The sequence below is a fragment of the Artemia sp. Qi Xiang Cuo genome, chromosome 13, assembly GCF_049724085.1.
Source record: "Artemia sp. Qi Xiang Cuo chromosome 13, ASM4972408v1, whole genome shotgun sequence".
NCBI classification, from domain to species: domain Eukaryota; kingdom Metazoa; phylum Arthropoda; class Branchiopoda; order Anostraca; family Artemiidae; genus Artemia; species Artemia sp. Qi Xiang Cuo.
This window is the reverse complement of record NC_142806.1, coordinates 21,527,399-21,540,740: the sequence shown is the minus strand read 5'-3', so window position 1 is coordinate 21,540,740 and position 13,342 is coordinate 21,527,399. Positions and strand designations below refer to the sequence as shown.

Below are 13,342 nucleotides of genomic sequence, written 5' to 3'. Positions count from 1 at the left end.
AAAAAATCACAATAAAATGACTGGCCAGGGATTATAGAGAAAAAATGTAATAACAATTTCAAGGAATTTTAAAAATAAACTAAGAAAACGCCTAACTAAAGTATAAAAGAAAACAACCCTAAGGTTCCTGCCACAGATAGCACTATTCTTGCATTCCCAACTACCAAAATTGGCTTGTTTTCAATCATAAGCATTTCATTTTTAATTCTAAACTTTGACATTCCAGTACACATCACTATACCTGTTTTCCGAAAGTGAAGCCATAACCAGCTGTGGTCGTCATTCCGACGTATTTTCCATCCCTATAAATGGGCTCTCCTCCCCAGGGCCAGGGGTCTAATTCCATGTCATGATCTTCGAGAAGCAACTGAACATACATTCGACGAACGCCAGCTTCTCTTTGGCGGACAAGTGCCTCTTTTCCCAGGAAATCCATATTGCTCTGAGAATAAAAGTAAAAATAAAGAATCATCATTAATTTTCATTTTTTTTTTCAAAGCATTTTGCAATACAGTCCTTTAATTTTTATAAGGTAGTATAATACGGTTTCTTGCACTAACCTGCTATACCTATTTTGTATATTACATGGAAGTTTCAATCAAAAGAGGACCTGATGGGAGAATTTCAGATTCTATCAAGGAGTTCTCCAAGAACGATCAGCTGAGAAATACGATTCCCATGAGACAAAATCATAAACTCTCAGGATTCATTTGTTTCAAATGTTTAGTATTGTATATATTACTTATTGTATTTGTTTTATACAGATTTATTTCAGATAGAAATAATTCAAAGTCTGGACGAAGTCACTGGGTATTCGATTGGTAGATAAGTATCTTTTTGTTTTTACTGCATGAAGTTGACCGTACGAGCACCAAAACTTTTCTGAATTAAGACTAGATTCACTTGAAGAGAAATGATCTAAAAAGCATGAAAATTGTAATTTGGAATGTTACAACGTTAAAAAATAACTGTCGTATCGACATTTTGACTGAAGAATTCAGACGATTCGAACTGGATTAGGAGTTTTGGAAACTCATGTCACAGGGGGTAGGAAGCATGAAATTAGGTGATATAAAATTTATTTACTTAGGCACGAAGGAAGGGGTACATAGACAGGGATTAGGGCTCATGATGAATAAGGAAGATGCAAAGTCTTGTTTAGACTGGGAAATTGTTAATAATAAAATACTAATCGCTCATTTTATGATTAAAAGGTGCAGGATATCAGTTATAGTAGTATACACCCCTGTATAATCAACTGACGGAGATAATAGTGACTCAGAAGAATTTTACTTACATTTACAGGAACAAATAGACACTGTCCCAAGTAGAAATATGGTTTTTATTAGGGGATTTTGACGCCCAGGTTGGTAGAATGAGGGCTAGATGGTATCCTAGCATAGGTAAATTTGGTGTAGGAAAAGAAAACAGTAATGGCTAGAGACTGCTGGAATTTTGGAGATATAACAATTTAGTTATACCCTATCCAGTATTTGGTCATAAAATTGCCCATTTTATGGCGGTTGACGCAATAAAGAGTTGCCACAAAATTAATTCAAAGTCAGCCGAGCGCCGGCGGCGTAGCGACACTTCGGTGGCGGTCAACCGGGCCTCTCGCTGGCGGCGTTCGGTCGATCCGCCAGCGCGGCACCGGGGTCTAATTACGTTGTTACTCCACTCAATAACAGCAAGACATATTCCATGGGATATATCCCCTGAAATATCTATATTATTCATTAGCATAGGTTAAAACATACGCTTATGACGTTGTTCATCACCTTGTATGCGAAAATGCAATTTTCATAAAGAAAATCATTCCCGCTAATTACAAAAGACACTAGACGTAGATTTTCCCTTTAAATTGAGCCATTAAACAGCTCTTTATGATGTTTCAGTGCCCCCTTAACAGTGGAGGAAAAACGGAAAAAATGGAAAAAAAATGTAAAACGGAAAAGACTTTCGATGCAGAATATCGTGGTTATACCCACATTTCTTGTTTTGCAACCCAAGGGACTTTCAGTTTCCTTTGAAATGTTTTTGGTCAAGCCGGTTCCAACTGTGTATTTTGTGTGTCAATCTGAAACCCTTTTTAGGGGTGTCGGACTTCTTTTTTTGTTACTATGGGAAGTGTTCGCCTCTCACTAGGTTGCAGCTACCACTGCAACCTAGGCTATAATAAAACTCCATGTGCAATAGGATATACTAAATATCTAACCTCTAATTTTGAATTTGGTTCTGATCTTAATAAGGTGTGAAATGACCACCTTTTCTACTAACATCTGGTCTGAGAGGAACATTTAAATAACCTAGGCTGTTTCTCTATAGCCTGTTGAGTTCATGCCCTTCCCCCCATCCCCCTGGATTCATATATCAAGGACTTTTCATGATTGAAATTGCTATTGAAAAATTCTGCTCTGACGCTATGGATGGAGACGATAGAGAGGCTGACGACAGGAGGGACGGTTCCCTCCCGTGAATGGTTCCTTCAGGGACCTGGATGGTCCCCTGAGAGAGGGATTAGTTATAGGTCAAATAAAACACCTTCAATGTTTCTACATCCTAATAATTCAGACTGAGGGGCTTTTAAAAAAAAGCGTATGGGCGATTTGTTACTCTTTAGCCTAACATATTGTTATAGTTCCTACTTTCTTCAATTCCTCCATGGGTCCATAATAATCATGGGTTCAGTAATGCATAATTAAGTAATAGTTACAGTTAATGGACTCTTCTTCTAAATGAAGGATACGAGATCAAAGCATCCTGTGGTAACCAAACTAAGACAGTCAATAATTTCTAACAAAAAGGAAAAAATATCCTTAAGTAATACAATATTTTCCGTAATGAAGTTGAATCCGGAAGTCTAATACCTAATATAATATTCGCCTATTTTTCGTTGGTAACTGATTTAAGTAATATTTGAAAAAAAAAACTCACATTAAATTTGACACGAAAGGCTCGGCCACATTCTAGAGGTGTTGTGTTAGCATCCAAATCTTGACCCCAAAAGGCGTAGAAACGTTCTATTCTCAACGTCCTTGTAGCAAACCATCCACAATGTCGAATGCCATATTTTTTACCATGCTCAATCAAGCGATCGTATACATGCAGTGCATACTAAAATAAAAATACATTAAATTAGCTTTATTTTCTTTATAATGGGACCCCCCCTCCTCCAGGCAAATTATTTAAGGAAAATGGCGTATTGAAAATTATCGTGCCCTAATTGTTCTTGTTCCTTACAAAAATACTAGTCGAGCCAAGAGGGTGAGGTTTATCACTCAGAAACCCTACTTTTTGAAGCACAAATTTGCTAGGACAATAATGAGATTTTTGGAGTTGTCAAAACATAAAAATTGCACTAATAATCTAGTTTTTTGTAATGTTTCTGTTGGGTACTACTTCGGGCTAATCTCAGGTAATCCATCTAGTGTTCAGCTTGCACAACTTGCATTAAACATAATTGAGTTACAATTTAGAGAAAGTTATAAATACTATAAACCCCTTTTAGAAGCGTTTGGGATTTTCTTTCTTCTTTTTTTTTTGTAGTATTTTTGGATCCATTAAAATTAATAGAATTTCGGAAAAAGCAATTTTATATTTATCTATGGAAGCATTTTTAAAATTATTGAACGTATTGGAATTCGCAAAAATGTAATTATTCTTGGAATTTTCCCCTTGTTTTCATGATTACAGGAGTAGCTGCAACCTACGCAATTAATAACATCTAATTAGGTAATTAACTTAAGTTAAGAACCTACCACGGCCCTAGAAACCATGAATTTAAAAACGCGAATAAAAACAAACTGACTAGTCAGAACAAATGTCATTTATGGCTGATGCAGGAATGATAATATTTATCTCGATTAGTCTTTACAGTAAAATGTTCTTCCAAAAAAAAAAGAAAAAAAAAAAGATAATTTCCAAAAACAGCCTGACAACATTTGAAAACAAAAACAGCCAGAATCACCATGGCCAGAAACCCTATACAGGGAACTTACAGTCCCCAGGCATGAACAACAAGGAAAATAACTTTTTGCAAAGGCAGCACTGATGTGGCCTCTTTCTTTTTTTCCACTGCTACTGAGGAACTGGAATACAATAGAGAGCTGTTTAAGGTCTCATTGCCATATCTATGTGCTTTTTATGCAATAAAACACAGTATTTAAAACAAAATGAAAACATGCCAATTTTTTAGATGAATTATGAAGCTGTGACGTTATTTGCCATTTACGTTATTTCTTCTGACCCCATCAAACCGTCAGTTTGATTCATTATTATCATTAAAGTAAAGAATAATTTTGGATTTACGTAAATGAAACATATTTCTAAAAATACTCCTTTCTATTACTTCAATGGGCTTTTAAATAAATTGATTAATCAACCTCCGAATAACTTGAAATCAATTGCAGCAACAGCAAAGTCAGATTTCCCTAAAATTGGCAGCAAACCAGACGTCAAATGAAAAAGGATCAATGCAATTAAAGTAAGTTCTTTTATTTTCAAGCGCAACAACTGAAAATTTCCTGGGGGAGGGGGAGGGCAAGTGCTACTAGCAGCTTTGTGTGTGTCAAAATTTGTATGGTAATATTTCTAATTTCTATACCTTATAGATTTTTTTACTGTATTATAATTTCCAGCAATGGGAGGCTGCCTTTACAGGCATCTTAGGGGCATGAAAATAATTCATAAGCAAAAGGGGTATGAAACAACCTATGAAAACAGTTTGTTCGTGAAACTGCTTAAAAACTGTCGAAATGACGCCCTTAAATTAGTTATCCTCATATTTAGTATTCTGGAAAGAAAATAATCTGGTTATCTTCGTAATATATTTATCGAACATATTACTTTATCAAACTGGCAAGTGTCCTTAACACCCAGCTAATCATTTCGTATTACAATTAAAAATGGGTATTTTTAGGTGTAAAATAAAGAAAGTTATTTCTTCAATTGAAAACACTTAAAAACTTTAGGTGTAAAATAAAGAAAGTTATTTTTTCAATTAAAAAAACTTAAAAAAATCCTTCACGTAACTACCTCATTCGGTATATACAACACCCATCCAAGTTCACCAACATGCGTAAGATTCATTGCACGAACTCCACTTGCATGACCAATGTCTATTTCCTATTAAAGGAAAAAACATAACAGTTAATGTGTAAATAAGAAAAGGAAGAGAGAGAGGGAGAGATAGAGAGGCAGGGAGAGAGAGAGAGAGGGGAGGGAGAGAGAGAGAGAGAAAGATAGAAAGAGAGAGAGAGAGAGAGAGAGAGAGAGAGAGAGAGAGAGAGAGAGAGAGAGAGAGAGAGAGAGAGAGAGAGCGCATAAGATAAAAATGTGATATTGATTTACAGGGATTTCGGCGAAGGCAGTTCAAATGGTGTGCTTTGTGTTTCGATCTGACACCACTTTTATGGATTTTGGGCTACATTTTGTGTTACCATGGAACGTGTTCGTCTCTTACTAGGTTGTAACTACGCTTCTACCCCAAAGGTTCAAAGCATCAGCACAATCTAAATGCTTTCATTTTCATCAATTCCTATTAGATTGTTGCTACTTGTCAAATGAAAGATATTAAGCCGAACTGGCCAGCCATGACAAAGAACAACAAAGAGAGAAATCTAAATAAAGAACAAACAAACGGGACTACGGCCAGTAAAAAGAAAAGATAAAGCAACACTCATCGAAGCCACTCTTTTAGCTTCTTTGACCTATGTGGATTAATTACAACAGTTGTAGATACTAATATTGTTTTTTTTTATTCCTTAGTTTTGGTTTTTGTTTGTTTTTAGGTTACTTTTAAAGACACCATCGTTTTCATACTGGCGAAATATCCGCGTCGTTTTGGCTTTTATCTTTCGGCCGTAGTCCCGTTCATTTGTTCTTCATTAACAATTCTCTCGTTGTTGTTTTTTGCTAATTGCATGTTTTTTGCTACTTGTTGCCTTTTAAAGGAACTTTGAGTTTTCCAAAATATACCCTCGACAATGCTACACTGTTTTACTTCAAGAGCTGAGGATAAGAATTGGAGAGAGATTACAAGGTAAAGAAACACGGTAAATGTATTCAAAAGAACCAGAGAATACAATCATGACGAGATATGGTCTTTAATTCAAAAGCTAAATATGTTTAAAAAAGGAAAAGAGAAAAAATCTCAAGATGAAGAAGAAGACAAAGAGGACTACGACGAGTAGAAGGAAAAGACAAACTCAGTTACTTTTGTGTGCTCACTGAAGCAATTCGTAAATGTTCATAGAAACACTCTGAGGTGCTCAATTGCAATATAATTAATTGTAAATTTATAGTTTTTTGGTTTAAATTTTATTTATTTTAATTTTAGATTTTATAAATTATTTTAGTTTTATCTTTAATTCTTCCATTTAGTTTCTTCTACACTGAGCGCTGAAGATGACTTGTTTTATACAGGCTAAATGTGCGCATTATTTAGTTTTCTTTTCCTTCTACTGACCATAGTGCCGCCAATTTTGTTCTTCATCTTGAGATTTTCTCTCTCTTTGCCATGACACGGCTGGCCAGTTCCGCTTAAGATTTCATGAATATTTATTTTAAGATAGTTTAAATTTGGCGGGCTAGGAGTAAGTTGCTCTAGTTTTTAGTGTCATGTTAAATTGTTAGCCATCTGGAGGAAGGAGGAAATGTTGAGATCCTCGTGGGGTTAAAGGGGGTGCTTACTTAAGTCTTAAGGGTGGAGTAGAAGGCAATGATATTATATATTTCATTTGTAGTTGCACATAACGAAAAAGAACAGTCAAAAGAATTAATCAAGGGGAGTGTTCATTCTCGCTAATTACATTAAGCCAGGCCCTTATATGGGGGAGAGGGCTAAGATCCTTGCTCCTAAAAGTCCCTGAATTATAATGGATTCCTCGAAATGTTTCACATAATTTACCTCTTTTTATTTTCTTTCATATTTGATCCAGCATATTTCACGCTTATTAAAAGGAAAGAAGAAGTTCTCCATTAATAAAGAGACAAGGGAAAATTGCCTCTTTCGTCATAGTTTATGTCATGTACAATTATTCCCACTAATTCCATGAAAGCTTTTAGACAAAAGCCATAATGTTGCCTAGAGAGCACAAAATTCGTGAGATATAATATGCAGGTGAATCAGCAAGAGGATGGTATCATTTTGACTGACAGAAGAGGGGGTCCCCACAGCTGTTTGCTGAAAACACGGGTAGTTTTAACTAAATAAAAAAAACAAGGTTTGATTTAACTAAATAAAATTATAAATTCATTATTTATGTATTTTTCTTGTTTCTAAATAAATAAAGTATTGAGTAAAACCAGGCACACCCTTTTAAATTTAAGGTCCTCCTCGTTAGGTACTTTAAGGTCCTCGTCCTTAGGTACTATGAGGACTTCAAAATTTGTACTTCATTATTACTACCGTAACTGCATTATCTGATCTTTTATTGGCGCATTTAATTTAATCCAACTTTTATAGGTTTTTGGCAAAAAAGCTAAGAATTTTCAACTTACATTTTCCGCAAAGCTCTGAAAAGCCGAACTTTTTACGTAGGTTATGTTACGAGTTAATGAGAAAAGACAATGATCGACAAAGTAATAAAAATTATGAACTATGAAAATAATTTTGGCCAATAAAGCAAGGTTAAATTTCAAAGTACTTTCGCAGCAGCATTAAATGGAGTGAAGTAAGCAGTATACCGTGAAAATTAAGTAAATAAAATTACTTAAAATACATTCATAAAATTTTCACTTATCGGATTACAGAGGTGTTTCCAGTTTAGTTGAATACCATTCCCAAATTCCTATATACGGCCACTAAACTAAACCATGGCCCCGTCCGCCAGGCCAAACTGAACCCGCCAAGACTAACTGAACCCCGTCCTCTAATTCCTAGATACGGTCCTAGGCTAAGCACCAGCTTTGTTTATTTTGTAAGGCCTCATCTTGATTGATATAATTGGCCCTGTCACCAGCATTTTTGGAGATGGTTCATTTTCCGGAAGCTGGCTATAATTGTAAGCATTTGAAAATTTTCGAAATCTTTGATTGGCTGTTCCACCAAAGCCAGCCCTCCTGCTGGCAGGGTGAGTAACGTGATTAAAATGCTTTAGTATGCATTTTTCAACAGTTCGTTCATAATGCTAATTTGAAACAAAATCAGCAAACTCAGTATTAAGCCAAAGGGGAAAGAAGTACAAAAAGAAAAAAACATTGGCATCATTACTATGGAAAAGTCTCAATCACAAGTAAATTTTAACGGGGTTCTTTGCTGTGGCTAGAAAATATTTCTAAGAACTATAAGCTGCATACAAATTGGTAATCTAGCACGTATAAAATGCAATCTAAACAACTATATGTAACAGGTATAAGCAACTCCAGTACCTTACCTGACAAGTAAAGAATGGAAAAGAGCGAGGACTCATGTCCACGTCTGTCAGTTCCATCAGCAAGCTCCGAGACATGGGACCCATAACGCAAATTGATGTATATGTAGAAGTGACATCTGAGACTGAAACAGACCCGTCTTTAGGAAGATATCTCCTTATCCAGGCTAAGCATTTTGTTTGCTGAACAGTTGGAGCAATCATCATATAGCTGAAGAATAAGAAGATGATCTATGATGAGCATTTTTATGATAAATATTTTCAAACTAACATTTTAGGGCACAAAAAAATCCTAAAATTTATAGCTAGAAATAGTAGCTTTTTATATAAGATTTCCTAAATAGGACATGCGGATGGTTATCGTATGTCAGAATGTCACTACAGGCACCTTATAACTCCGTCCTAGTTATTAATGGAAAAATAATGGTTGCTATTTAGAATTAACAGACTAACTTTAACTCGATATACAACTAATAACTAATTAAAAACTATATACGATTTATGATTTATTATTTGATTTATAAATTAATAACTATAAATTACTTTAGCTAGTCCGTTAATATATAATTAGTTAAATGTAACTAATTTAAAAAAAAGAGTAATCGTCATTTAAGTATCGCAAATGTAGAAGGGTAATCAAAGTTATTCAGCATAAAAATAATTCCGATCAATCTTTTTTTTACAAGTAAAGAGGTATTTGTTATGGATCTAAAGCAATTAATAAGGTGTCATTCATAAGGTCCTGGCCCCCATATCATTAAAAATATCAATTAATCATTAGTACCAGGCATGAGTGCAAAGAGTAGAAAGGGCTTTCTGTCAAAATCTCAAGATCCATGTCATTTTTAATGAGTTTAAAAAAAATTCCATAACATTAATCTTATTTTCCCCGAGCGGAACCCCTCCCCCCCTTACCTGAAAATATATACTGGTTATGCCTGTAGTTTTTGCATTCGTTGTTATTTTTTGTTGCTTCAAGGGTTTTCTTGTACTGAGGAGAGGGAAGCGAGATTACTGAAATACTTTATCATTCCTTCGAATATTTGCTCAGTGGCTTAAAATATATCCCCGGCTTGGCCACTGTAGGTCATTTTCCCGGTCGTTATTTCAGGTTGAAGATGTTGGATTTGAAGACAAAGTTTAAAATTCCATTAAAGTCAAATTTAATTGAGTTCGAAGCAAAAGTAAATCTTGTTTTTCAAGAACGTAACCCCCAACTACTACTACTATTCCTAACAGCTCACCACAGAACCAAACCACCTAAGGCCGACACAGCTATGCACGCTCCTCCTCCATCCTAATATATTCAAAGCCTTCCTCTTTACACCCTCTCAGAAGGTTTCCATTTCCTTTAGGTCTTTCTTTATGACATCCTCCCACCCCAACCGCGGACGACCTGTTTCCGTTTAGTCCTAGACAGTTGGCCGAAAAGGACAATCTTCAGAAATTTGTCATCCTTCACCCGCAGAACGTGCCCTAGCCATCTCAGCCTTTCTCTCATTATAGCCCTAAAAAGAGGGATTGAATCACACTTTTCGTAAAGCCTTCTGTTTGAAATACGGTCAGTCAGAAGGGCATCAAGAACAATCCGTAGGCAATTTCTCTGGGAAACATCTAGCAAATCTTCATCCACTTTTCGGAGCGCCCATGCTTCAAAGCCATATTTGACCACTGTTATCACTGTAGCTTCCAATATTCTAATCTTGGTTTGCAGTCTTATCTTCCTATTCTTCCAAACTTTTCTTAACTGTGAAAAAAAACTCAGCCTTGGCTATTCTACTTTTAACATCTTCACTGCTCCCACCGTCTTTACTAATAATACTACCAAGGTAAGTGAAGCTGTTAATCTGATCAATCTTTTCGTTACCCAACGTCACCTTTTCATATTCATTTATTCCTAGCCTGAGCGATTTGGCCTTCTTAACATTAATTTTCAAACCTATTCTAGCACCACGAACTCGCAGAACCTTTAAAAGTTCATTCATTTTTCTGGCACTTCCATCTAGGATGCTAGGCTCATCAGCATAATCTAAGTCCAGGCTCTTTTTCCTCCCCATTTGATTCCGTGGTCTCCCATTGCCTTTCCTGTGCTCCTTAAGATAAAGTACATCAAAATGATCCATATAAAAGAGGATAGAACACGATCCTGCTTAACTCCTGATTTAACAAAGATCCGGCAGCTAACCCCATTTCCTAATTTAACCGCAGCAGTGTTATTCTTGTACTTAGCACTAATCACTTTAATGTATTTGTCTGGTATACCATAAAAGATAAGACCTTCACTAAAGCTCTTCTATCAACAGAATCGAACAATTGCTAATAATCTACAAAACTGAGGACCAAAGGTGCTTCATAAGTCAGGCACTTCTCAATTATTAACATAAGAGTGAAAACTTGGTCGACACATCCTCTACCCTTTCTGAAACTGCACTGTTCTTCCCTTATAACTTTGTCTACAGCATCTCTCAAGTCTAAAAAGTATCATATTACTAGAGACCAGACTAATGCCTTGATAATTATAACACTCACTCTTATCACCTTTCTTATACAGTGATTTAATTAGAGTTTTCCTTAAATCGCTAGATACTTCCCTTTATTCAAAAACCATATTCATAATCTTCAGTAACTTATTTCTAGCCTCAGACCTACCACATTTAAGAAACTCATTTACCACACTATCAGCACCTGGAGCCTTATTATTTTTAGTCTCTTTAGTACTGTCACTAAGTCTTCATCATAAAATAAATCTTCTTTCACATCCAGGGTATCACAAACTTTTTCATTTTCCTCTATATCTTTTCCTATAACTCTATCACATTTTAGCACAGTCTCAAAATTTTCTGCCCATCTCTCTTTAACTCTTTCCTTGTCATTAATTATGGCCCCGTTACTATCTTTAACTAGGACAAGCCCGACAGGGATTGATTACTCCCTCTCAATTTATTAACACGCCAGTACAATATTTTACTATTATGCCGTCTAGCTGCATCTTCCAGATTATCGGCAATTTTATTCATGACCTCCACTTCACACCTCCTTAGTTCATATTTTAATGCTTTCTCCACTTTCTTTACATTCCTTTTGTTTTCATATGTTTGAAGCTGCCCTCCGATCACTTTGACTCTTATAAAGACACTAGAGCGTCTGATTATCAATCTAAAGGGACCCCTCAGAAGTTTATACGACCATGCTTTCTTTAAAAACCTTATATGCCCCGGGAAATAGCTTACAAACCTTGCCCTGAGGGCTGGACGGATTTGTTATACTCAAAGACATAAATTCCAGACCTTTCAAATACTTTGAAAAAAATGGCTATATCAAATTTTGATTGGAAGTGTTTGGGGAAATGATGGGAGTGGGGGGGGGGGGGCATTTGCCCTCTGATCAATTTAGAGTAGTAAGAAGGGCACTCGTCCTCTCAATTTCCAATCGAATGAGCCCTTTTTGAAGCTTCTATGACCAAAATTTCTATAAAATCTTATATGCCCCAAGAGCATAACTTAAGACCCTTGTCCTGAGGACTATGGGGGAAGGGTGGTCCTCCTCAAAGACATCATTTCCGGACCTTTCAACTACGTTGAACTAAATGGCAATTTCAAAATGTTGATAGGAAATAATTGGGGAAATGATGGGCGTGGGCGAGGGGGGATTCTCCCTCTGATTACTTTCGACTATTAAAAAGGGCAATAGCCCTCTCAATTTCCAATCAAATGAGTCCTTTTTAAAGTTTTTACAACAATGCTTTCAATAAGACCCTTATATGCCCCCCAAGGCATACCTCATAACCTTAGCCCTGAGAGCTGTGGGGGGAGGAGGGTTGTCATGCTCAAAGACATAATTTCTAGAACCTTTAACTACGTTAAATAAAATGGCTATATCAAAATCCTGATTGGAAGTGTTTGGGGAAACGATGGGCGTGGGGGGAAGTCATTCGCCCTCTGATCGGTTTTGACTATTAATAAGGGCACTAATCCTCTCAATTCCCATCGAATGAGCCCTTTTTCAAGTTTCTACGACAATGCTTTCTATAAAAGCCTTACAAGCCCCCAGGGCATAAGTTACAACCTTTGCCCTGGGGGCTGTGGGGGGTTTTTCATCCTCAAAGACATAATTTCCGGACCTCTCAACTACGATGAACAAAATGGCTATCTCAAAATTTTGATTGAATGTGTTCGGGGAAATGATGGACGTGAGAGGGGGGTTAGTTGCCCTCTATTCACTTCAATTAACTTGTATCGACTATAAAAAGGGCACTAGCCCTTTCTATTTCCAATCGAATGAGCCCTTTTTGAAGTTTCTACGACAACACTTTCTATAAACACCTTATATGCCCCCAAGGCATGGCTTGCAACCCTTGCCCTGTGGGTTGTGTTTGTGTGTGTGGCGGAGGGTTGTCATCCTCAAAAACCTAATTTCCAGAACTTTGAACTACGTTGAACAAAAGGGCACTAGCCCTTTCAATTTCCAATCGAATGAGCCCCTTTTGAAGTTTCTACAACAACAGTTTCTATAAAACAAAATGAAATTCTTGTACGAGCCACTTCTCATCTCTACGAAACATAAAGCTTTTTCACTAATATTCCTATCTGCGCTCCAAACACCATCATCAACTTCACAAGTTGTTTTCCTAAAATTATTCTATCCATCATCCAGATTGTTAAATTTTAAACACTCCAGTTTAGTATTCAACTGTTCCTGGAGAGTTCCTCTCAAATTCTTATCCTGGAGTCTACCAACATCATAACTTCCCGAGAGGTAGTTACCCTTCCCCAATTTCAGCTTTAAATTAACCTTAGACACTACTAGATTGTGATCTTTGTGAGAACGCTTTCAATAAAAGCCTTATATGCCCCCAGGGCATAACTTACACCCCTTGGCCTGAGTTTTTGGGAGGGGGTGAGTTTTCATCCTCAAAGACCTAATGTCCAGAACTTTCTGCAACGTTGGACAAAATTACTATCTGAAAATTT

At 36.4% G+C, this 13,342-nt stretch overlaps 1 protein-coding gene across 1 annotated transcript in view; it reads right to left on the bottom strand.

Moving 5' to 3' along the window:
- Positions 1-13,342, bottom strand: part of LOC148945066 (pyruvate dehydrogenase phosphatase regulatory subunit, mitochondrial) — a 59,426-nt gene that overhangs the window by 3,930 nt on the left and 42,154 nt on the right. The window contains exons 6-9 of the mRNA XM_089098830.1: positions 8,376-8,583; positions 5,035-5,124; positions 2,935-3,114; positions 242-442 (exon numbers count right to left, since the gene is read on the bottom strand). Of these exons, the coding sequence (XP_088954956.1) occupies positions 242-442; positions 2,935-3,114; positions 5,035-5,124; positions 8,376-8,583 (679 nt within the window). The remainder of the gene's footprint in view (positions 1-241; positions 443-2,934; positions 3,115-5,034; positions 5,125-8,375; positions 8,584-13,342) is intronic.